This window comes from Humulus lupulus, chromosome 9, assembly GCF_963169125.1.
Source record: "Humulus lupulus chromosome 9, drHumLupu1.1, whole genome shotgun sequence".
NCBI classification, from domain to species: Eukaryota; Viridiplantae; Streptophyta; class Magnoliopsida; order Rosales; family Cannabaceae; genus Humulus; species Humulus lupulus.
The window spans coordinates 185,676,002-185,701,534 of NC_084801.1; the positions used below are offsets into that span (position 1 = coordinate 185,676,002).

General features: G+C 34.0%; 2 protein-coding genes across 3 annotated transcripts; both read right to left on the minus strand.

Annotated features, from left to right (window-relative positions):
* Nucleotides 1–6,731: 6,731 nt before the first annotated feature.
* On the minus strand, nucleotides 6,732–7,730 carry LOC133800445 (uncharacterized mitochondrial protein AtMg00810-like). The gene has a single exon (XM_062238403.1). The coding sequence runs from the start codon at nucleotides 7,728–7,730 to the stop codon at nucleotides 6,732–6,734; it is 999 nt and encodes a 332-aa protein (XP_062094387.1).
* Nucleotides 7,731–13,954: 6,224 nt separating this feature from the next.
* Nucleotides 13,955–21,527, minus strand: LOC133801668 (protein SCAR3). 2 transcript variants are annotated; one of them, XM_062239915.1, is made up of 9 exons: nucleotides 21,069–21,527; nucleotides 20,163–20,326; nucleotides 19,306–19,429; nucleotides 19,054–19,186; nucleotides 18,544–18,614; nucleotides 15,266–18,215; nucleotides 15,056–15,145; nucleotides 14,342–14,452; nucleotides 13,955–14,259 (listed from the first exon to the last, which is right to left on the minus strand). In XM_062239915.1, the coding sequence occupies exons 1-9, from the start codon at nucleotides 21,221–21,223 to the stop codon at nucleotides 14,206–14,208; spliced, it is 3,852 nt and encodes a 1,283-aa protein (XP_062095899.1). In that variant the 5' UTR covers nucleotides 21,224–21,527; the 3' UTR covers nucleotides 13,955–14,205. The 2 variants fall into 2 exon arrangements, with proteins under 2 accessions (XP_062095899.1, XP_062095898.1); XM_062239914.1 differs by having other exon boundaries at nucleotides 15,056–15,154; nucleotides 21,069–21,526.
* Between the last annotated feature and the right edge of the window lie 4,006 nt (nucleotides 21,528–25,533).

Consider the following 25,533-nt stretch of genomic DNA (forward strand, 5'->3'; position numbering starts at 1 on the left):
GATTCCTTATAGGATTTAATTATATGCTTGTAATTTAGGTGAGATTATTATAATTTATGTTGGACTAGTCTTATAAATTATTAAGACTTATGTTTATAATTTAGGTTTGATTTGTATTGTCTTGTATCATTTTCAACTAATAATTAGTGTTTTTATAAGTTAAATATTATTAGTACATATAAAAATTAGGCTTGAAATTTTACTCGTTTATTATTTTATTTTATATTTTAAAAAGATCGACTTATATAAAGGCTTCAAAACATTTGATAGAACCAATCCAATTCAATAAAGAGTTTATACTTTTTTGGACCTTGTGTTTTTTCCCATTAACTGTTTGGATCCTGTGTTTTGACAAATTACTTTTTGGACCATATATTTTGTAAAATAGTTAAAATAGAACCTAAAACCTGATTTTGTTGGTCAATGTTTTTTCAACTAAAATCACAAATAATTTACCAAACTAACAATTCAGAACAAAAATAAAATCATTTTGCTTAAAAACTGTGTTGTTATATTCAATTTTTTATTAATAAAAATTGAGTTTAGGGTTCTATTTTAACTATTTTACAAAACATAGGGTCCAAAAAGTAATTTGTCAAAACAAAAGAGTCCAAACAGGTAATGAGAAAAAACACAGGATCCAAAAATGTATAAACCCTTCAATAAATAAGTATGGGGGACGCCTTCAATGCATAGAACCGCAATTCAATCTAATGAATAATTGGATTAGTCGAATCAAGTTGATTTGATTGAATAAGATATACCTAAAAATATTAGATATAAAATGGTGAATACCCTCAATTCAATTCTCATCGTAGCAAGTTTTGTTTCAAAGATTTCGGTATCTCTAACATAATGAAGTTTTAATTTAAGTATTGCTTTTTCCATCATCTTTTGTGTTATTTATTTTTATATTATTTACCTTGTATTTAATGTTTCGAATTGTAAAAGTAGGGTTGTGACTACTCATTTTTCCACAGTACCACACATAACATGCATATATATATATATATTTGTAATAATCTTCATAAACGTCACTAATAACATTTGTAACACTACCGAAACTACTATATAAAAAAAAAAAGGGAACAATGCAAAGGTAACATATGCTAATTAATATTCTTACTCTTAAAAGTGAACGTAAATTTATACTATAAATTTTGGTATCTTTAGAATACTCACTATTTTATTTGTATATTCGCTATTTTTTACTTTAGTGCTCGTTGTAATATTTGAGTACTCAATGAATAATTGTGTTAATCGAAAATCTCCACACAAGAATAAAAATTAATTATAATGTGTCCCATAAAGATGACTATATATATCCATAACTCAATTCAACATATCCCAAACAAACACACACATATATATATACTAGATTCAAATATAATTTATTAAATTTGAATCATTGTGATATATATATTTCAAATAAATAAACAATACTATATATAAAAAAATAGCCTAAACATATGTTAAATGAAAAATTAAACCAAAACATTGTTTACGATTTTTTTTAAATATATATAATATGATAATTTTTCTAAACATAAATGATAAATTTTTTAATAAAATTAAGATTATGTATTATATATTATTATTATATTAAAATTTATATTGATATAAGTATTAAATATTATTATAATAATAATATTTTATAATATTTGAATTCATATTAATATAATTAGTAAAAAAAATAGAATTCAAGAAAAATAGGCTTCAACGAGGACAAATTTCGTCAGTGAAGGGTGCTTCTTTCGTCAGTAGTGGCTATCAATGGCGACATGTCGTTAGTGATCGGTTGTTGGTGATACCTCGTCGGTGAAAGTCAATATCAATGACGACTTTACAAGTCGTTGGTAAAAAAAAGTATCACTGACGACAATATCGTTGGTGATAATTTAACCTTTTTTTTTTTTTTAATGCTTTTAACTATTAATGACGACTTAGTCGTCATTGATAATATTATCAATGACGACTATGTCGTTAGTGTTATTTATTTATTTATTTATTTTTAAATTATTAATTAATATAAAAATAATTAATTATTTCATTTTTTTATAACTAATTAATATAAAAAATAATTTAATTAAAAATAAAACATATAACAAACTAAAAATGTTCATATTAAATTTTAAAAACTCATACATGGAAATATAAAATACTAAAGTGTTCATAAAACATAAATAAATACATAATCAATAGTCCATAAAACGTATATAAAAATACTAAAAGAAATTTGTAGTAGCATCGTCATCGTCATCGTCATCATCACTAGCATTTCTCGGAATTTGTTGTTGAGGAACATTTGGCATCTGTGGGTAGTAGGGCAGCACCTGCGAACTTGGCATCATCGGCGATGTTTGCTGCCCATGTGGTGTAGGCATCATTGGCGATGTTTGCTGGCCATAAAGACTTGGAGACCTTCCCAGTAAACAGGATCCTTACGATTTCTCATGGTCACCCAAGTCTTATCGATTGTCATCTACCAAAAATTTAAAATAAATTAATTTTAATCAAATTGGTTTGTGAGGTACAAATTTTATGATTAATGTACAAGTTGAACAAAATGTGTTTTATGTTATTTTATGATTTTTTTTTAACTTTTATTTTAAATATTATTTAGATAATTCTAAAAGAAACATTCAAATAATTAAACTTATAATATATTTATTGATTTAAAAAAATAATATTAATCTTTTTTTTAGCACAAAATTTTATTATGTTAAAATTAAATATTAAATCATTTAAATTATTATTTATGATTTATTAAATTAATTGTCTAATTATTTATTTTTATTAAATATTATTTTTTATAGAAAATATGCAATAATATTTTCTTACTTAAATTACTAATTCTGAAATTAATTTTATCAAATTTTTTAAATTGTTAATTATTTAAATAATAATCCTTTTTAAAATTAAACTTTTCAATAAAAAGATGGAAATTCAATTATAGGGGACTCGAAAAAAAATTACTTTTCACAATTTTATCCCATTCCCTTTCAAAGAAAAAAAAAATCATATCCCATTAATATTATGGACAATCACACTGGAATAGTATATAACTGGACTAAAAATATATATAAGAGGGTCTAATTACAGTTGTGGTTTTGATTGTGAAATAATTACCAGCAGTCTCTTATTTGACAAGCAGAAGCATTCTTTACTTTTTTTGCAACTCCTCTGTTGTTAATGAGCCAACTCCTGTAACAATGATCGAATATAAGCCAGAATTACGAGTCACCAATAGAGTAAAAGCTAGCAGCATTTCCTTTATTAAGGGAGAAAGAAGAAGTTTAAGGTCCAAATTGGAAATTTGATTACCAAACTAGTAAAGTACAATACACAGCAGTAGGCATCTGGGTTATATATATAAGCATGAGGCATCTGGGTCTACACATTTATATATTATATATTATATATGCTGAGAACCACGAAAGATCAGAGGCAAAAATATATACCGGAGTTCTCTTTGGAGGAGCGACTGTGGGGGGTTCGCGGTGGTCGGAGACGAGCGGCTAGTGGAGGAGCGACTGTGGGGGTTTCGCGGTGGTCGGAGATGAGCGCCGAGTGGAGGAGCGACTGTGGGGGGTTCACAGTGGTTGGAGAGGAGCGGCGAGGGTCCGATGGAGCGATGGAGAGGAGCGGCTACTGTTTCGTTGAGGAGAGAGGCGAGAGTGAGGCAAAGAGGGAGGGGACGACAGAGGGAGGGGATGGGAGGGGAGGGGACGGCGTTCGACGGGAGGGGAGGAGAGGAGAGCTTAGATCTGAAAAAACTGATAAAATGGGTTAAGGGGAAATGGGGGCTCGGGGTTGAAGAAGATGTTTTTTAATGATTTTCACCAACGACTATCAATGAGGACAAAGTCGTTGGTGATTCGACATCACTGACGACGTGGCAGAGTATTATTAACGACAAAGTCGTTGGCAATACTTTTTAGAGGGAAAAAGTCCGCCTCTTTAACGGTTCATTTTCAAAAACAGTAGAAAACATCAATGAGGACAATGTCGTCATTGATAAATTTATCAATGACGACATTGTCCTCATTGTTGTAATTTTCGTTGGTGATGTTTTATTTAACCAAAAGAAAAAAGTATTACTGACGACAGTGAAATGTCGTTGGTGATACTATGACTTTTACTAACAACATTTTGCCGTCAGTGATAGTGCCGTTAGTGATATTAGTTATTCTTGTAGTGATAATAATATTTTATAACATTTAAATTTATATTAATATAGTTATTAAATGTCTAGTTTTGTATTATATATTATTATAATAATGATATTTTATAACATTTCAATTTAAATTTATATTAATATAATTATTATATATGTAGTTTTATATTAAATATTATTATAATAATAATATTTTATAATATTTAAATTTATATTAATATAATTGATAAATATATATTTTTAAGTTAATTTTAAAAATATATTTCGTTAAAGTTAACAAAACAAACCGTTAAAACTAAAAAAATTTGTTATTTACACACTTATTATAAAAGAGATATATATATATATATTTATATGCTATACATGTTTCTCGTACACATATATTATATATGACAACTTCCACTCCTTTTGAATAAAAGAATAATAAGAAGTGCCCTAGGTATTTTATATATATTCCAAATATATAAAGATAGATATATAGTGGTGGAGTTGGAAAAACTTATCAAGCATGTTTATTTTACGTGGCTTTTTTCGTTATCAAGTTGCTTTATTTAAATGAAATTAATTAATAATAGAATAATGAGAAAAAGGAAAAGATGTCTCCTATTCTTTTTTATAGTATTATTCTTTTTATTAGTCAAGTATTGAATTTTCTATTCTTTTTAAACTAATCAATCTCTTGTGCAACTTGAAAAGTTTTCTGTGCCATTGCCAGCACAAATCCACATTAATATGATATATATATATATTTATGTATTTATATATAGAATATATATATATATATTTAGGGTTAGGTCCATTGATCTAGATGCATGCATTTTAAATAGTTCTGCGAATATTTTAGTAACAAATAGTTAAGAAATAGTAACAAAATGAGAACTAAACTTCCTATATATGGTTCTATAATTATATCATGCTTGACTACTTATTTATGATCTATTTCTACTCTAAAAGTCTGTGATGATTTGAACAAAAGGTAATAATTGCCACTTAACTACTAGGCTAGAGATAAAAGGCATATATATATATATATATATATATAGAATATTCAACATATTCGGTTTTTTTTAATTAATTATGAGAAAACAATGGTTGTAGATTATTTATTTAACTTTTACATAAAAGGAGACAAATTTAAATTTGGGACTTTCTCTTTGTGAGGAAATATAGTTGTAGAATGAACACAAAGAAGGATCTCCCCTACAAGTGGACTTTCACATTAACACTAAAGTCAATTATTGGCTAAGTTGTGGACAGGGATATTTCCTTCTCTACCCATTTGGCTAAAACCTTCATAACCTAAAGGTTTCACAGTCCTAACCACATCACGTAGGATATTACCAAAATCAAAGAAAGCATAGTTACATTTATTCAAAGTACTAGAGATAATTTGTAAACAATCAATTTCAAATCTCAACCTGGTGGAGGTCTGTTGCCAAGCTAGCTCCCAGAAACAAGGCCTTGGCATCGACGACATTAGCGGAGAGATGGAGCTTTAATCATTGTTGACTCAAATTTCCGTCAACTACAAAATAGGGAGAAAGATGGTAGAAAATAGTAAAGAAGACGTTTACGTGGTTTGACCGTTAATAAGGCCTAGTCCATAAGTCACTTGATGAAAGCTTGCCGAAATCCAAAGCCTCTTAGGGTTTACAGCTTGGGCAGATGATAGTCTTGCTCCAAGGTAACAAATGGGATTGACAATAGGGTTTTTTATTTTTACAAATAACCCATCAATGCTTTATTTATAGGCGGCAATGAGGGATTAGGAAAAATAATTAAGTAAAGAGATAAGTGATAGTCCTTCGATTAGGTGGAAGTCCTGCATGAGATGCATGACATGTGTTGACGAGAAGGAGGATTTGTGCTTGATTTGGTGAGGCTGGGGCGTTGGCCTCCAGTGTCCCTTTATTGGGAAAAGGAATGGTCCCCCCGTATCATGGAAAATGGGAGGAGGGGACCACGGGATGGCAGTACCACCACTCGGTTCTCACTATGCATAGGAAGGTGGTGAGCCAAAATGTCAGAAGTAGGTGGGCATGCGAAACTCTGGGTGTATCTTTCGTGGGCTCCGCCTTTCGAGAAATTTGCTGGTGTGTTCCCTGGGGAGGCTTCTCGAGCTCTTGAGAAATCGACACGTAAGTATGCTCTCGATTACATCCTTGGGGGCCTCCTTAGTAAGTCTTCACTTGCAGGTTACCGAAGACGTGTTCTTGGGTCTCGGGTAGTCGATGACCGACCTTTCCTTCCGATCCCCCCTCTCGGTGAGTTGGATATTCGGGTGAGTACCGGCCACATGTTAGGGATTGCTGATGTGGCACTAGCCTCTGAGAAAACCTTGAAACATTTGCTCCCTGTAAGGTAATGATAGTGAAGGAAAAAGTGATATTGTATTCCCTTGAATTTTAGAATGAGGTACAGGTTACATATATAGAGCCTTGGCTCAGCAAAATCAAGGTGTAATAGAATTCTGTTACAAAACATGTACATCACCACTATGATTATAAAAAGGGAAATTCTAACTAATTATGTAATTAGAGCAACACAAGATTAATCACTGTTTCACATCCCCCCGCAAACGAACAGGCCGAGGGAGGATAGTGAGTTTGAAACGCAACTCTTGGAATCGAGCAGTGACAAGAGGTTTGGTGAGGCAATCGACAATTTGTTCTGCAGTAAGAGCATAGGCCAATTGCACAGCGTGTCGAGCAACTTTTTCACACACAAAGTGTTGATCGATCTCAACATGTTTGGTTCGAGAGTGAAGCACAGGATTGGAAGCAAGACGCAAAGTACTAATATTATCACAGTAGAGTATAGGCGGAGCAGACAATGGAAGATGTAACTCATGTAGAGACTGAATCCAGGACAATTCAGCAGCACCGTTAGCCAACGCACGGTATTCAGACTCCGTGCTCGAGCAAGAGACAACCTTTTGTTTAGAAGAAGACCATGAGATAAGGTTGTTGCCAAAAAACACACAATAAGAACTTATGCTCCGTCGATCATCCGGGCAAGAGGCCCAATCAGCGTCAGTGTAGCAAACAAGAGAAGGAGCAGAGTGGCAATGTAAGGAGAGTCCATAATGACCAGTACCCTTTAAATAACGCAAGACATGCTTTACTGCCTTAAGATGAACATCAGTAGGTGCGTGCATAAATTGACATAGTTTATTGACAGCAAAGGAGATATCGAAACGAGTTAATGTGCAATATTGCAACGCACCAAGAATACTACGATACTCAGTAGCCGAGGAGAGGGGGAGACCATCATGTTGCGATAAGGAACCATGAGCCAGTGGAGTAGGAAGAGGTTTTGAGTCAAGCATACCAGTTTTCTGAAGAAGGTCACGAATGTACTTGGTCTGACTAAGGTGAAGGCAGTCAAAAGAAGAATGCACCTCCACTCCCAAGAAATAATGAAGGGGGTCGAGGTCCTTAATAGCAAATTGGGACTTCAAAAATGTCAGTAACTGGGAGAGATGCACCGAGGAGGACCCTGTAAGTATGATATCATCAACGTAGATGAGAATAACCAAAGTATGAATAAACATAGAAGTGTCAGCCTTAGAAGCAAGAAAACCCCAGCTGGAAAGAGCGGCACTAAGTTTAGTGAACCAAGCCCGTGGTGATTGTTTAAGACCGTAGAGAGACTTTTGGAGCTTTCATACATGAGAGGGACGGTTTGGGTCAATGAAGCCTTGCAGTTGAGACATAAAAACATCCTCAAGAAGATCACCGTGAAGGAAGGCGTTCTGAATATCAATCTGATGAAGAGGCCAGTGAAGAGAGACAGCAACACTGAGAACTAGACGAATGGTGGTAGGCTTGATTACAGGACTGAAAGTTTCATGATAATCCAAACCAGCTGTCTGGTGAAATCCCTTGGCCACAAGACGGGCCTTATAGCGATCCACGGTACCATTGGGACGAAGCTTGATACGGTAAACCCGCTTGCAACCAACCACATGAGAACCAGATGGAAGTGGGACAAGGGTCCAAGTGCGTTGATCCTGCAATGCAGAGAACTCAGCTTGCATGGCGGCTTGCCATTTAGGGTCTTTGGTGGCCTCAGAGAAGGAGGAGGGCTCACATGGTGTACCTGCAACTACACTAAAAAACACACGAGGTTTAACAATACCAGTTTTAGATCTCATTATCATAGGATGATCATTAATCGTAGTAATGGCAGGCGTAGGTAATGGGTCAGGGATAGCCGTGGGGGAAGTAACAGGAAACGATGAGGAAGTAGAATGAGGAGAAACAGAAACGGAGGGTGGAGAAGATAAAGAAGAAGTGTGAGGAGTATGAGTAGGTGGAATAGGAGTGAGGTGAGGAGAAGGATGCATGGGAGGACGGGATGGAAAACAAGCACCCGGAAAAGGGAGGGAGGAGATAACAGTAGGGAAAGAAGAGGAGGAGCTGGAAGTGGGGGAGGAAGGCTGAGCAAAAGGAAAGGACAATTCATTGAACACAACATGCCGAGTCACATACAAGCGAGCGGGGACAAGTTGGAGACAAAGGTACCCCTTATGATGGCTGCTATAGCCGAGGAAAACACATGGACGAGAACGAAACTCCAATTTATGAGAATTGTAGGGGCGGAGAAAGGGGAAGCACTGACAGCCAGACGTTTTAAAATGAGAATAAGAGGGAACTTTGTTGTAGAGAACCTGATATGGAGAGACATTGGACAATAAGCGAGTGGGAAGTCGATTTATCAGGTAAGTGGCTGTACTAAAGGCATGGGACCAATATGAGAGAGGCATGGAAGAGTGAGCAAGAAGAGTAAGACCAGTTTCGACGACATGTCGATTTTTGCGCTCAACGCGGCCATTCTGTTGAGGAGTATAAGGACACGAGAGTTCGTGATGTATACCAAGGGAAGTGAAAAATCTGGAAAGAGACCGAAATTCCCCACCCCAGTCAGATCGAACATGCATAATATTTGCCTGAAATTGAGTTTGAACCATTGTGCGAAATTGAACAAATGCATTATAAGCTTCATCTTTGGGGTTAAGTAAATAAAACCAAGAAAATCGTGAATAGTCATCAATAAACAGAAGAAAATACTTAACACCAGTAACAGATTGCAATGGGGAAGGCCCCCATAAATCAGTGTGAATTAAAGCAAAGGGACTAGAAGCCCGAGTTACAGAAGGAGAGAAAGGCAGCCTATGGGATTTTGCCAATTGACATGAAGAGCAAAAATCCATACAAGGGTGCTTAATAGGAGAAAGATTACAAGAGGAAATTAAAAATGAAACAACAGCTTTGGAAGGGTGCCCCAGGCGGTAGTGCCATAAGTTGGTAGGATTGCTGACAGTGAGATGAAGTTGAGGAGAGAGGGGAGCAGGGGTGGACGATGGAGAACAAACCCGATACAAGCCCTTGTCAAGGCAGCCCTTGAGGAGCAGTTGACGAGTTACCTGATGTTTCACCAAGAAAAAAGAGGGATAAAACTGAATGTAAGCTTTATTATCATGGCAAAGTTTAGAAACGCTGAGGAGATTTTTAGTTAAGCTAGGGGAGTGATAAACATTATTGAGTTTAAGAGTAAAGTGAAAAGCAGGAAGTGAAGTATAGCCAATATGAGATATAGGAGTTGCCTTACCATTACCAACGGTTACCTGATCATGCTCATGATAAGGAGATGCAGAGTCAAGCATGTTAAGGTCGGGTGTAAAATGATGAGTCGCGCCGGAATCCATATACCAGGTCGGGTCAGTGATAGTAGAAGGGGTGGCAAGGGAGTGTGGAGTGGGTAACAAAGGTGGGAGAGGAGAGGCAGAGGTGTTATAATTTCTGGGAGGGGGTGGAGGAGGGTGATAGTGAAGGTTGTTGCGATGGTAGCAAACATTGGCGGTATGGCCGGGCTTGAGGCATATCTGGCAACGGGGCCGATAGGATGGTCTGGATGGAGGGGAAGGAGAAGGCCATGATGGTTTCGGAGGCTCAAAGGGAGGCCGAGAAGCTGTGTGGGGTCGAGAGTGAGAGCGAGTATTAGGTTGAGGAGAGGAATGAGAGAAGGGGGAGGGAAATGGTTTATGTTTTTTCTGGTGGGTTGGTAAAACGGCTATATTGGCATGAAGGGAGCTCAAGGAAGCAACAGAGAGTTGTCGCTCAAGACGGGCATCACAAGTCAGGAAGAGGTGGTAGAGCTCCTCGATGGAAGGTTTGGGAACCCGGATATGAATGGAGTCAACAAAGGAGTTATATTCACGACCCAAACCCTGCAAAAAATACAGAAGTTGATCAAGATGAGGAACGGGTTCACCAACTGAGGCCAAGTTGTTGCAATATGTGCGAAAAAGTTGTATATATGCCATAGCTGTGAGACCATCTTTCTTAATGGTTTGGAGCTTGGTGCGAAGCTCAGAAATGTGAGAAAAAGCAGCAGAGGAGTATATTTGTTCAAGGGCAAGCCATATTTGAGAAGCTGTGGTGTATTCCACGATTTGCCCAAGCATGGACTCATGAATAGAGGCGTAGATCCAGCTCATAACAAGTCTGTTGTATCGATGCCATTGTTGACAATTAGGATTTGGGTGAGTGCAGGCTGTATCAATGAAGGGAGAAGGACAAGGGTAAAAGCCATCAAGAAAAGATTCAAGGTCGTTGGCAATGACAATATTCAAGAGTTGAGTCTTCCATATAACAAAGTTAGTCTCATCTAATTTAACACCTGAAGGTTGATTGACAGAGGGGAACGATGGAAGAGAAGGGGTCTGAGAAGAGGGAAGAGAAAAGGGCACAGAAGTGGGGACAGTTGTCTGTACGGTAGGGTTGGGAGAGGTGTCCTTGGAAGGTGGAGGTGGCGATGAGGGAGGATGGGTGGAATCGGCAGAGTCTGTCGTAGAGGAAGCCATGCTGCTGTTAATGGCTTGATACCATGTAAGATAATGACAGTGAAGGAAAAAGTGATATTGTATTCCCTTGAATTTTAGAATGAGGTACAAGTTACATATATAGAGCCTTGGCTCAGCAAAATCAAGGTGTAACAGAATTCTGTTACAAAACGTGTACATCACCACTATGATTATAAAAAGGGAAATTCTAACTAATTATGTAATTAGAGCAACACAAGATTAATCACTGTTTTACACTCCCCAAGTCTCTGGTGCACTATGTGTAGTGGAGACTTCTCACTAATGGACACGTGGCAGTAAGGAGATGGAGCTTTAACCACGAACAATCAGGACCAAGTACCATTCCCCTATTGTTTCTGCAAATTGCCATAGACCCAATCTCACTATTAATGATAACCACAGTCGCATGGGTATTAACTTTTAGACAACCAGCAACTAGTTCTTTCCACACACTTGTTATATTAAAATAAGGTTAGTTTTAGATAGTAATTTAAGATGTAATTTGAATGTTTTTACTTTAGTTTGTGCATATTTATGCTTGTTTTTCTCTTATTTTAGGTTTTAATAGTCAAGTACATGATATAGAGTGAAATAAGAAAAAAAAACATGTTACACAAGATGAATATGATGAATTTATCATTGAGTGTGGGATTTTAAGATATTAGGGGTGGAAAATACTAAGTTGAAGTGCTTAGCACACATCATTTATGCTCGACATTGCAAATTTGAAACTTCAAGCCAAATTTAGACCATGATCCCATCACTTTCTTGAAAAATTCACAGAAATAAAATGTTGTATATATCTTTCTTAGCTTTCCATATCTGCTTAAATTGTCAAATTCCAAGTTATATTAAGAGAATTATAATTAAAATATCATCACTAGCCACTACAGGATTTTCACGAGCTAGAGTTGTCAACCACTGCCCCTGCGCCCCATGAGTGGTGCGACCGCGCCAGACATCGACATGGGAAAATATCATGTTTTTGAAATGTATTGTTGGCATTTCATCACCCAAAGATTGAGACACTATAAATACTTCTTGTAAGAATGTTTTGAGGGACTTTTGGGGACTTTTGAAGCCCCACGGATGGATTCAAGACTAGAGAAGAACTAGAGAAGCATCTTTAGTTTTTCTTTCATATTTTTATATTTGTTCTACTATTGTTTAATGGATTTTAATAATTTCTTTATGGTTTTCATTGTTATTATTAACTAAATTCTTATTCTAGGATTACGATGTAGTCAAACATGAATATTTAATGTTATTTATTTAGTTTTATATTTTCTTATTATTCATATTTATGTTTGAATTCTCTAATTTGTGTTCAATACTTGTAAGTGTCTGATTACTATTTATATAATTTATATGATCTTGATTTGAGATCTGACAATTGAGAATTGAATATACTATAGCTAATAATTATATATAGATTTTTATATGATGAGAGTACATATATAACATGTGTAGTGTGAAGTTTGTGTTTTTAATGACTCCAAATAAGTTGAAATTGTCATAGAGATATAGGTAATTTACTTGTTAGGTTCAATTTCTATATCTTGAGAAATAATAGGAAATACATTAGAAAGCTATTGTCAACATAGGAAGAAGTTATAAAACTAGAATAAATACATTAAAGAAGATTGTTATAATAAAGTCGGAAACCCTATGTGTTTTAATAATATACGTTCTTGTTCATTTGTTTTTAATCTTCTAAATCAAATCTTGCTTAATTAAATAGAATTAAGACTAGCTAACAAAATTTGTAACTAATAAACAATCCTTGTGAAGATGATACTTTACTTTCACGACAAATTTTTGGTGTCTTTGTCAGAAATTTTCTTTATTAATATTAATAAATTAGTTTAGTTCTAATTTAGTTAATTTCATTTTATTATTTCGTCTTATAAGTTGTTTCAAGAATTGATTTAGGTTTATGTGTAGAATTGAAATTTTACAATTTGATCCTGAGATAGAGAAGATTTGTAGACAGAATCGCAAGAAGAAGATAAGTTAGTAAATGAGGAATCGGTAATAATGGCTGGATTATAAAATAGAGTATTGATGATCATGTGAAAAAGAGAAAGAAGAAGAAGAAGAGAATGTTACTTTTGGACTATAGCTGATTAATATTGTCAGCTAGGGTAAGAATACTCCTGTTTTTCAAGCTTTATTTATTCATAATCGAAACAAACAAATTGAAATTGACAAGTTGCTTTTTTTTATTTGGAAAAAAGAAAAATAATAATTATAATAACAAACTAGTTTCTATCTGAAAACTTGGGCATAGGTTTTCCAACTTTTTTTTTGGTTTAAAAACTAGCTAAAATGAGAGCAGTCAACTAATCTTAAAACTTTCTTTCTTTATTAATACAAATGCTCTTTTTCTCCCGGATTCTTGGTTATAAAGCAAGTGGACATAATCAAAGCGTGGACCTTTGACAATTGATTACACAATACACACCCAAATGATAACTATCAACATATTTTTAATCAATTAATTAATCTCTATTATCTGGAAGATTCTACGAAATAGTGTGCTTAGATATATAATATATATACTTAGGTTTTTTATTAGTCTTCATTGAGGGAAAGCATTGACTAATGAAAATTATTAAAGCTGTAAAGCAAATTATATATTCATAATCACCCCAAATGACAGTCTTTTCTTCTTAACACAATGGGTTTGTACAAAGGATAATTAATGACAAGAAAAGATGCTTTTTTTTTAATAATCAGTCAGTCAACAGCTTACTTGTGTTTTCAAGAAAAGACTCAGTCATTGCCTTATTATATAATAATGTTTCGGTGTATTTACTTAAAAATTAAGAAAGAGTTCCCAAAATTATAACTTGACATGATCAAAACTCCACATTAAATTATGTAACAGAGAAATGAATTACTATAAATATGTGGAAATAACTGCCTTGCTGCATCAAACTCAACTATTTTTCTCATGTTTTACAACGAATTCAACTACATTTAAAAAAATTATTTAAGAAAAATAACTGCAATGAGATACAAGATTAGTAGACCTAAACATAATTTACAAAGAAACTTAAGTTATTCACATACACATATGATGGACGGCCTCGATCAACTTCGCGAACTTGGAAACATTTCGATTGTTGGAGCTACAGCAAATGTGTCGGTGAAAAATTTAAATGTCACTCCAGGTATCGTCGTCTTCTTCGCCATCATCACTCCCAACAGCCTGGAAATTTATCAGTTGTCAATTTGTTGGGTAAGCCGTGAAAAATAAATGGAAAAACAAGGAAAAGAGCTTATTTGGGAACCTGGCGAATTGCATTTGCTTTCTCTATAATTGCGGTGACTTTGTTGTTCGCAGCGGGTGCAGGTGTTGTAGTAGTTGGCTTTGCTGTCACCGTGCGTCTCAGATTGAAAGACTGAAACCATATAACGGTAATAAGAGCACAATTGAGCTAAGTTGAACTTTACATTATCTACAGATTACTTCCTCTCTAATAACTTTATTGCTTAGCGACTAGGTTAATCTAAATGCTTAATACAAACATTTACTTTGCAAGATCTTATAACATTAACATCTTATCATGGGATAATTAATAAAAAAGAAGACAGCAATTCTTAGTCTAATAAGGTAGTTTGAAAGTTACATAACACAAATTATGATTGCTACCAGAGATTATTGATCCAGAAAACGTGTTTAAATTATCTTTTAAGAATGTGCTTGAACATCTATTTGCACAAACTGTGGCCTGGTTATATGCTTGGACAACATGGAAGAAACAAAGCAAACTGAGAAAACAACTATCAAAACATAAGAAAGAGCAGCTGTTGTTAATGGTATACACTCGATATGAAAAAATCTGAAGGCTCTGTTTCTTTTTTCCCTTTTCATGTAATCTGTAATCTCATGTCATTAACTTGAAATAAAATCACAGCCAAAATACGTAATTAAGTCCGGTTTTGGTCTCTTTATGATATTGGAAAGTGCAAATAACAATGAGAAACAAGAAAAAATTACTTACTTTTGTTCTGATTTGTTGTAAGAAGTCCTCCCTTTCATCGATTCCATTATTATTTGGGGCTTGCTTAATTTCTTTCTGGCTATTCAACTTCTGCTGGTCCTGCCAAACAGAGCTATTATGAACTGCGAAGTTCTACTTCCGAATTCCAATCATGTTTATCCAATATTTATAACTTTTAAGAAAAGAAAAAGAGTTAGTCTACTATGATACCTTGGTTTTTGGTTTGACTGTCAGCTCTTCATCATTTTGTTGGCCTGCTGGAACCTCTTTAGGTTTCTGGGAAGCCATAGAAGCCAACAATTTTGCACTCAATTCATTTCTAAAATCCTCGGATGTAATACCTGTTATGTCTTCTGCCTCATCCATGTGAGGTTTTGAGACCCGCCATTGTGCAGGAGGAAGAGGTGGAGGTATTGGGGAAGGATCGGCATGACATCTTGAATCAAGGAGATTCTTTGGATCGGAATCATTTTCTGTTTCTTGTGGCATAGCAGGTTTCACAGCATCAAAACTTGGAAGATCAAGTATAGGGTCACAGAGAGAGAGTTCCAACCCATTTCCAGAGTTTGTACGTTTAAATCCACCATCATAGCAGATTTCACCATTGGTTATTTTATCAAAATCAAGAGAACCTGAAATATGTTCAGCTGATGATATTCCATGTAAAGGATAATATACACCATGGTCTTCTTCCTCGCCTTCCATAGTTTCGCCACATTCCCACTGTTCTGAATTTGACTCTGAGTGTTGGCTAAGACAATCATCTGACATGCATGGAGAAGATCTACAAAACGTGTCATCATCTGAATCAGAACCATAGTTGTGCGGAGGAATAGCAGGCTTTGGGATCAATTGAAATGATGGAAACATGTCTCCTATGCTTTCATGGCTTTGTGTCCCATCAGAAAATTTTAGTTTTAGAGTAGAAGTCTCAAAGCTATCTATAGGATGGAAAGATATTTTCATATGTTCAAGTGGTGGAGAAGAAGAGGGTGAATTGGCAGCAGATCCAAATCCAAAATGTTCTTTGAAGGCTCTTTCAGGTAGTCTTTGGTGTGCTGCTCTATGGTGCTCATTCCCCTGCTCCCAAATGCTATCATTCATTGAACTAATTGATTCAAATTTTTCATCTTTCGCATCAGATACTTTTCTGCTAAAACCATTAGAAAGCAACCGACGGCTGAGTCCAAAAACCAGAGATGAATTTTCATCATGCTCTTCACTAGTTTTGGTAAAAGTGTTTTTGACATTTGGAGCAACTGGGAGTACTTTACCAGTTCCATACACACTGGTTTCATTTGCATTATTTTCCCTGTTAGTATGATTTCCATTTTGCATATGAGAATCATCAGCATTTCCATGTGTTGAGTCTAAACAAGTTGTTGAAGATCCCTGAGACGTTTTCTTAGTAGAGGTACCATCTTCTTCATCGTTGCCGCATGATGTGGAGCATTTTGTATTTGTACTAGAATCCTTTCCATTACCTGCAATGTTAATGGGCGATATATTTGAATTGCCTCCATGCATCTCATCCTTAAGCTCATAAGTATGGTTTAATTGACCAACTGCATCAGTTTTACTGCTATTCACAGAATCCTGAGTAACAGTACTTGACATGGAAAAATCAGGAGGTTTAGATGGTTCAAGTCCTAACAAGCCACCATTGGTCCAGAACCTCATTGAATGATTTCTGGGTAGGTCAGCCTGAGATTCTTCAGAGTCGTGGACAGCACTCGTAGTCTTCTTTCCTGATGGGTCCTGTACATCAACAGGCTTGGTTACAGAGGATGATGGGGTAGACATAACTGATTCTAATTTTGAACCATCATAAATATCTTCACTTCTAGTAATGACAGCATCATGATCTGTAGATGATTCAGAAATTTGGACATCATCATGACTGTCAGAGGAAAATGAATTGGGAAGATCACAGGACTCTTCTTTGTTTGGGGAAATGTCAGGTGTAGGCAGTTGTTCATGGACACAACTCTCTAAAGAGACTGAGTCATGGAGGTCTGTCGCCTCTTCTTTGTTAGTGGAAGTGAAGGATGCATTATCAAATGTAGATGTTGGAGGATCATCGCAACGATCTGACCAATTCACATTCAGTTCATGCATTCTGTCTTCCACATCATTGTTGAAAATGGTGGGAAACTGTTCTACCTCCCTTTTGGTCTGATAATCAAGATCATTTTCAGCATCTGATTCAATGGTATTAAGGGCATCCATGAAATTGTCTGTTTCACTTTCAATTTCATCAATCTCATTCGAGTTGGAGGCTGATTCGTGGATATTCTCGTCACCAAGCATTTCCATTTGGCCAACTGATCTTTCGTGTACGTCTTGTTCAGCGAGAATTTCCATTTGATCAACAGATCTTTCATGTATGTTTTGTTCACCAAAAATTTCTAGTTCATCAGCAGTTCTTTCATGGATATTTTGTTCACTGTGCATTTCTGTTTGATCAACAGTTCTGTGGATGATTTTGTCACCAAGCATTTCCATTTGATCAACAGTTCTTTCATGGATGTTTTGCTCGCCAAGCATTTCCAATTGATTAACAGTTCTTTTGTGGATGTTTTCGTCACCAGGCATTTCCATTTGATCGACAGTTCTTTCATGGATGGTTTTGTTGCCAAGCATTTCCATTTGATCTGAAATTCGTTCGTGCATGCTTTTGTCACCAAATATTTCCATTTGATCAACAATTGTAATGTTCCCAGCTCCATATCCATTTGCATCTATAGTAGGCAAATTCTGATGCAGATCTAGTGTTTCATCCAAATTACTCTCTTGACTAGGATCCATTATTTCTGCCTTCTCATCCCAGGTAACACATGATGAACCGGAGGTAATTGGTTCCTGTAATGAACTTCGGGAAAGGCGATCATCCATAAAGCCAACATGTTCATCAGCAAAAACAGAATTAAGAGTATCATTATGCTGAGTCATTCTAAATGGGGGTGAATCCTTGAATTCTTGTTCTCCAGCTTGAACAGATGAACTTGGATGAAAAACACATTCGATATATCCAGACTCAGCTCTAGAATCAAAAGAATTTAAATGGTTCCCCCTATCATATTTTAGTGTCGTGTCAACTGTAGAAGTGGCTTGAGATGGAGAGCTTCGCGCTTCAACAGTAGGAGGAATAAACGGCATGCTGCATGGTCAGAAGCCAAAGCTTTTCAGCTTTCAAATCAATAATGGAAATAAATTTTGATCATCATCATCTTGTGTCAAAAATAAATTTTGGGAGCTATGTCAATGTCGAATAATAATCCTAAAAAAATGGAGCTGAACAACCTTAGCTTGTGAATAATGATATCAGCAATTTTAAAAAAAAAATGTATGTTGTTGAGACAGTATATGTTCAATTACTAATTCGGTGTGAAGATAGAATATTCATCTATAAAATTTCTACAAAAATTTTAACCCAAAATATGCTATTGTTGTGCCAAAGGTTGTTCTCAACAAAGTGTATTAATTACCTGTTATTGTGAGAATCTGACATTGAGGCACCACGTGATACATCTCCCTTCTGCTTTGATGATCGTTTTTTCTGTCAATTTCAATATTTACATGAGAAATAAATAAGCTCTCATCTAATGATCAAGTGCATTATTAAATGTCATTTCTTAAAAGATTAAGTGAACTAATGCATTATGTTATCACGCACAAAGAGAAATTTTCATCTACAAAAGTAAATATTGAAAAAAAGATTGTATTTGTTCAAATGGACATCAATATCCAATCCCTTTAGTTAGTTAAAAATTTAGACAGGGCTTCAAAGCATCTGCTTTAGTGCCTTGCAAACCAAATTTGAACTTTCTAATGCTTCCTTGCATAGAGCCATTTTTGTTAAATTATTCATATAAGAAGTTCCACATAGAAAGATGAATAATGGAAAGTAAACTACTACAAGAATTCACTAATAATGTATTGACAAGCTTGGAATTCCTTATGTAAGTTCTTCAAGGGGTAAGGGCAGAAAGACATACCTTGCTTCGTCGAGCCTTCCTATCTCTTGGATTCTTCTCAGCATTTACTTCATCAGAAACAGCTGATACTCTCTTAAAGAAGGTTGGGTCTGAATATCGCTTTAAACAAGATCCAGGTCCACCAGTATCAAATCTGAAAATTCCACCATGTGTAAGGATATTCTACACTTCACCACTTTTGATAGTTTTCTTTCAAGTAAATAACAGTGATTAGAATTATAGACGGTACAGAGAATAAAAGGTATAATATACTTGTCAAGCAAGTGCAGATGAGGAGGACGACGACATTCTTCGTATGAATCCATAATAAAATGAGGCAAGTCGTTGTTAATGAAATGGTGTCTTTCATTGTGAATACGGGGATGCCACTCTGAACCTGCAAAGCAACTGCTTCCATTAAGAATTTGAATCGTCTAGAAGATCAACATGGTACAATAAACTCTTAACTAAACACAGAAATCTTTGATAAATGAAAAAAATACAAGAACTCGAGTTTTCTTTTTAAATTAGACTCCCTGTCTATCCCTACAATATTTAGGGATTAGAAGCTATAACAATTGCTATATAAGAGCCCAGGAGGGGAAAAAAGGCAAATACTTAATAGTAATTGAAAACAAGTCAGTCTACATATGGAAGCACTTTCTTGCCATCAATAGAGGCAACTCAGTATTTTCAATACGAAATAATAATAAGACATTTTCTTAGACACAAGATTAACTAGGTTACATTATGCATGTGTAGAACTACAACATCATAATGAAGTTCCAACAGCCCCTAAGCCTACATGAAAGATAACGAATAGATGCTAAAGATATGAACAATTACATTAAGTTGTGCATGCCTACATTAGAAATTTCACAACTTTTCATGGAGAAAATATTTAATTTCAACATATGGCACAAACATACAATATATGTACATACTACATGGTATTAAATTAAGAATTTTACCTTTTAACAATAAGTATAAACATCTTACAAGAAGCAATCACACAAAATTGTCAATCCATAAGCAAAAGATAGACATAAATAAAGTTAACATAGTTTCTAATGATATGCATCTTATATAGAGACAGACATCAGAGTATAGCAAAGGTAGAAAAGCCATACCGGCTGTATAAGCAAAATGTATGTGGCTCGTTTGTGCCAATACAACCTTCTCAAGGGGAGGAAGAGCAGCTTCAATGCGTTGCACACGTACCATCAATTTATGGCTTCGGGAAGAAGTAGCCATTACCTGCTCCTGCAATCCATGAAACACCTCTCCAGCAAACCTACAAATCGGATATAGAGTCCACTGCATAAATTACAATTTCTGTATAACTGGCATATCTCACCAAACAACAAAAGATAAACACCTCGTCGTCAATTTGAAAAATTAAAGGAAGCAAAACCCTGGCTATTACGATATTATACTAAATGCATAGCAGAGAACCTGAACTCCAAGAGATTACTTATGTTTATCATAGTAAGACCTGCTTGGTATGCCTAAACAACTGCCTTATCTCGTATAATAACCAATAAATGAACCAAATTTCCTTCTCTCTTTTAAACTCCAGACTACCGGAAAGGATCCCAACTTAACACCTCCACACTAGGAGAAGGTGCGGATTACCAGTACCATCATAGCAGGCTCTAGCTAAGCTTGCAACCACTGGTTCCAAACTTCCATAATCACTAGAAATAAAAGTAGCCAGATTTGCAGTAAAGTTATCTAAATTATTAATCTTCAAGTAAGTTTCAATTGGAAGACCAAAACTTTTAATTGCAAATCAACACAATTATAATATTCATACAAAGATTCACTTGGGCTTCAAGGTTTCCAAATTCCAATACTAATCCAATTGGTTCAACAAATTTCTCTTAAACTCAATAACCAAACAATCTTATTCTTTCTCCGAAATTAAAACAGCAAAACGAGCAAACACCCCTTTTCAAAGTTCCTACTAACATAAAAAAAAAAAACGAAAATTTCATTCGCCATTAAAATTGAAGAGCTACCAAACCAAAACTTACTCGGCGAGATCGCCCAATTGTCTCAAGATCCCAACCAAGCCAGCCACGGCGGCACCATCAAGCACAGCTTTAGGATCTTCTTTGTTGAGCCGCGAGTGAAGCTCCGAGTTCCCCAGTCCGAACTCATTCCGAACCTGAAACCTCACCAGAGGCATCTTTCTCTCTCTCTCTCTCGCTAGGATTCAGCTGACGCTACCTCTGTAAAAGGGAAAAGAAAAGTATGCGGAAAAATACACGAATGAATGAGAACAATAAATGAAGGAATGAGAACTGAACTGAGGTTGGGTTAGAGAGAGAAAGCTGTGGTTTTTGTTAGAGAGAGAAAGGGAAGAGTAGGTGGGGAGATTGGAGCAGCTTAACTGCCCAGAAAAGAGAGTGTTAGAGAGAGAAACAGAAAGAGAAAGAGAGAGAGTGAGAGGACATTGCCAACTCTGCAAGCCATTCCTCCATGGAAGAAAGAAATCATTGTTAGTATTTAGTACAGTCCTTTTTTTTTTTTTTCTTTCCTTAATTTTTTTTTTGGAAGAGAGTGTGGAATTACGAAAATACCCTCGATGTTTCTGGGTAATTACTTGGGTGTCCTTTATTTGCCTTTTGGTTCGTGTGGTTACGAGGTTGGCAGCGGTGGGGGAACGTGGCGCCCATTACTTTTGTCTTTTTGTTTTTTTTTTTTGGTTAAATTTTGAAAATTACAATGAAAATATAGATAGCTAAATTAATTTTATTAATTAACAAAAAAATCGGGGAAAAAAAAGTAGAATTATATGATGGAAAATAATGAATGATTATCTTAGCAAAAAAAAGAAGAAGAAAATAATTAGATTATCTCCATAATAAATGGTAGAGACCAATTTTAGCAATTGTGGCCTAATATACAAGATACACATTTACTCAAAAAGTCAAGAAAATCATTTATTATTTATTAAAAATGTATAAATAAATAAAAAGTTAAAAATAAACTTTTAATTAACAAATGGTATTAATTAGTTGTAAAAGGTAAATAAAAAAAGGTAAAATTTATTGATTAGTGATAAAAGAGTATATAAAAAAGAGAAAATTTATGATGGGTCAAATTTCTCCCGAACTAAATTTAGCAGGTTTTAAATTTGGCACATATTTTGTAACACCATTAGAGTTGCATTTTTGGATCTTGTGTGTTTGTAAAATGGTTCAAATAGAACCCTAAAATTAATTTTTGTCAAAATTTTTGAGCTAAAATTACAAGTAATTCATCAAACTAATAATATAAAACAAAAATAGAATTATTTTGCTTAACAACTGTGTTTTTATATTCAATTTTTTCTTCAACAAAATTGAGTTTATAAGTCTATTTGAACAACTTTACAAAACACTGTGTCCAAAAATAAATTTATCAAAACACAATGTCTAAACAAATAATGAGATAAAACACAAAGTCCAAAAAAGTATAAACCCAATAATAAATAAAAGATTTTAAAATAATATTATTTCTTGAGAAAATGAAGGGGGAAGTATTCCCTTTATTTATTTTTCTATAATTTATATGAGTCTCACTAACTCCTTCATTATTAAATTTAGTAAACAAGTGAATGTGAATCTCTAATAAAAATAATAATATATTGAAGAGAGTAATCGAGACTCTTCAATTACCTCAAAATATATAGGAGGTGTTTGGTATGGAATGGAATCTAAATCTCTTCTTAAGTTTGGTTCAAATTTTAAAGATGTAAAGTTAATAATTTGTGTAGGTCTCATATGTATTTTAAGGGTAAAGTGAACCATTTTGTACACAAAAATTTAATATTACCTCCATCCTAAGTCTATCTACATTTTCCAAAACAATTCAACTACTCAAAACAAATACCCATATAATAATTATATAATTAATTAATCAAATAAACACGTCAAATTAAATAATTACTCTGAATTACGCTCAATTCTAATCATAAACTAACTTTCCGAACACACATTAAATAGCACATGCCATTAATTGATCAAATACTTATTGGTATATTGTTACATTTTTATTTCTCAACAATTCCGACACTCAAACATATTAAATTATATTATATTATTCTCTCTAAAAAGAGCTATTATTAAATATAATTTAACATTTAAAATAATACATTGTAGCTCAATAAATTGCCAAATAAAACCGTTAAATTGATATCACACCTAAAAATTGTGCAAAAGTTGAAGTTTCCAAGATATTTAACAAGGTGATGATGCAATGCAGTTGGCCAAACATTACACATCAATAGATTCCTATCCAATAGTAACACTACTCAAAGATAACGCCAATTTCTTCCCTTAGCCAGCTTGGTTGACCCTTAACCCATTTCTCAAGTTTTGGTTTAGTTTGACCTAAAACTCAATAAGATCACAACACCTCCAAATGTCTTAGTTTGCTTTCACTTCACCCAAATACCATAATATCTTAATCAAAGTTAGTAACATGTCTTTTTTAATTAACTTCCATATGTGTCATTATATTTTGTCACATTCTTCATCAAACTACATTCTAGTTAAAGTGACAAGTTTTTTAAACCAACTTATTTGTCATTCTTGTTAAACTACTTTTGTTTGTGCTAATTGTATCTTTTTGCTCAAGTTTAGCAACATATATTTATTTAGGAAAATTTTAGAGTGGGGTGTCACTTTTGTTCTTATAAGTAAGAGTGTCTGTATTTTTAACACGTGAATAAATTATAATCCAAATTATTTATATATGATGATATATTTTATAGTTATAGTAGGTATTGCAAAAATTCTTATTAATTTATGATACCGAAAAACAGAGTTTAGAATAGCTAGTTGCACGCTAATAAAAAAAATAGGCATGTGTGCAATTTAATATTTAAATAATGTTTTCGGCAGTATAAATTATTCATAATTTACTAAAAACTGGTGGGATGCTTGTTATACATACGAAGTACATCCACATATAAAAAAGATGGGTTATAATAATAAAGGCAAAAATATTGCCCGAAGAGCTATAGGCTTGGCAATCTCTTGTGAAAAACTATACACAACTACAAAAATAGGTTTTAATTTCAGTTTTTTCGCTTGTAATTCTTCAGATCTCGCGGAGATATTAACCGAAGTTAATTCGAGCGAAGTTAAAAGGATTTAAACCGAAGTTAAAGGGTACATTTTAACTTTGGTTATTATATTAAAATCGAAGTTAAAGGGATTTAACTTCGGTTTTTACATAATAACCGAAGTCAAATGATATATTTTAACTTCAGTTATTACATAATAACCGAAGTTAAATATATTTTTTCCTAAAAAAATTATTTTATTATTATTTTGGTTTTTATAAAATATTTTTCACAATTATTTTTTTAATTCTAATGTGAAATTATTTTAATATTAATAAATATATTTGAACATTCAAATAAACTTAAAATAAAATAAATTCACAAACTATGTAGACTTAATGTACATATATATACACATTCATACAAAAATAAAAGCTAAGTACTACATAAACATCTAGAGTGTTTATACAACTAAACATGCGAAGTTCACTTAAGTAATTATATGAAATATTGAAATTTCTTATGTATTAAATATTTTTTTAAAAATTTAGCTGAATTTTCTTTATAAATAGGACTGCTCAAACCTATAGTTCAAAGTAACCTTATCTAATCAAGAAGACATGATAATGTTACTTCAAACTAGGGACTTATGATTATCAATACAACACACAAATTCTCGATATCTTATTCAAAACCTACCGCCAAACCTAAAAAGTTTAAATTACAACTCTATGAATAAATACTACATATTTAAAAACATTTTCAATTAATAAATCCTAAAAAATTGGGCAGAGTTTCTTCTGTTTCTATAACATATCCTAATTTCATAAGTATCTATTAATTCAATACAAAGAAAAACAACAATCAACATGGATAATTTCATCATTATACCACCACAACACACAAATTTTCCAAAACGTACTTCACTAGTTTTCAAACTTAATTTCTACTAAATTCAATATAAATTAACTATAATTCTATAAATATGTGCAATAGTAATAAATAAAACTAAAATACTTACTCACCTTCAATTTAATCTTCAAGTTAGTAACTGTAACGCCCTACTACCTTAAAGTCATTACTAAGTGAGTTAAAAATGTGCATTTAACTTGCTAATCAAGAATCTAGTTCAAAAGTGTAACTAAACTGTATTAAAAATCACATAATTTGAAAATGTAATCATTCATTGTAGCACCAAAATTCTCGAACACTTTATAATATTCCCAAAATACCCCTAAGCTCCTCCCGAGCCAAGTATGTAACCCTGTTGTGACTTTCAAGCTAAACAACTCTCTAGAACCGTCTCGTATCGTCCACCACAATTACATCACCACTCACACGCGGTATCAATCACAATACACATTGTACGCCCTGATTTTCCAACGGGCTATTAGCGAGCTGAGATATGGCGTAATTATATCAGCCACGTGGATACCCCATGACCG

Bases quoted from the DNA above. Each gene is read 5' to 3' on its own strand.
- LOC133801668 (XM_062239914.1), bottom strand. From the start codon at position 21,223: ATGCCTCTGGTGAGGTTTCAGGTTCGGAATGAGTTCGGACTGGGGAAC. The intron at 19,430-20,162 runs GTATGGCTTTTC...GTTGCTTTGCAG, and splicing joins ACATTTTGCTTATACAGCCG to GTTCAGAGTGGCATCCCCGT. The intron at 18,615-19,053 runs GTATGTCTTTCT...TGAAATTGACAG, and splicing joins GGAAGGCTCGACGAAGCAAG to AAAAAACGATCATCAAAGCA.
- LOC133800445 (XM_062238403.1), bottom strand. From the start codon at position 7,730: ATGTTTATTCATACTTTGGTTATTCTCATCTACGTTGATGATATCATA.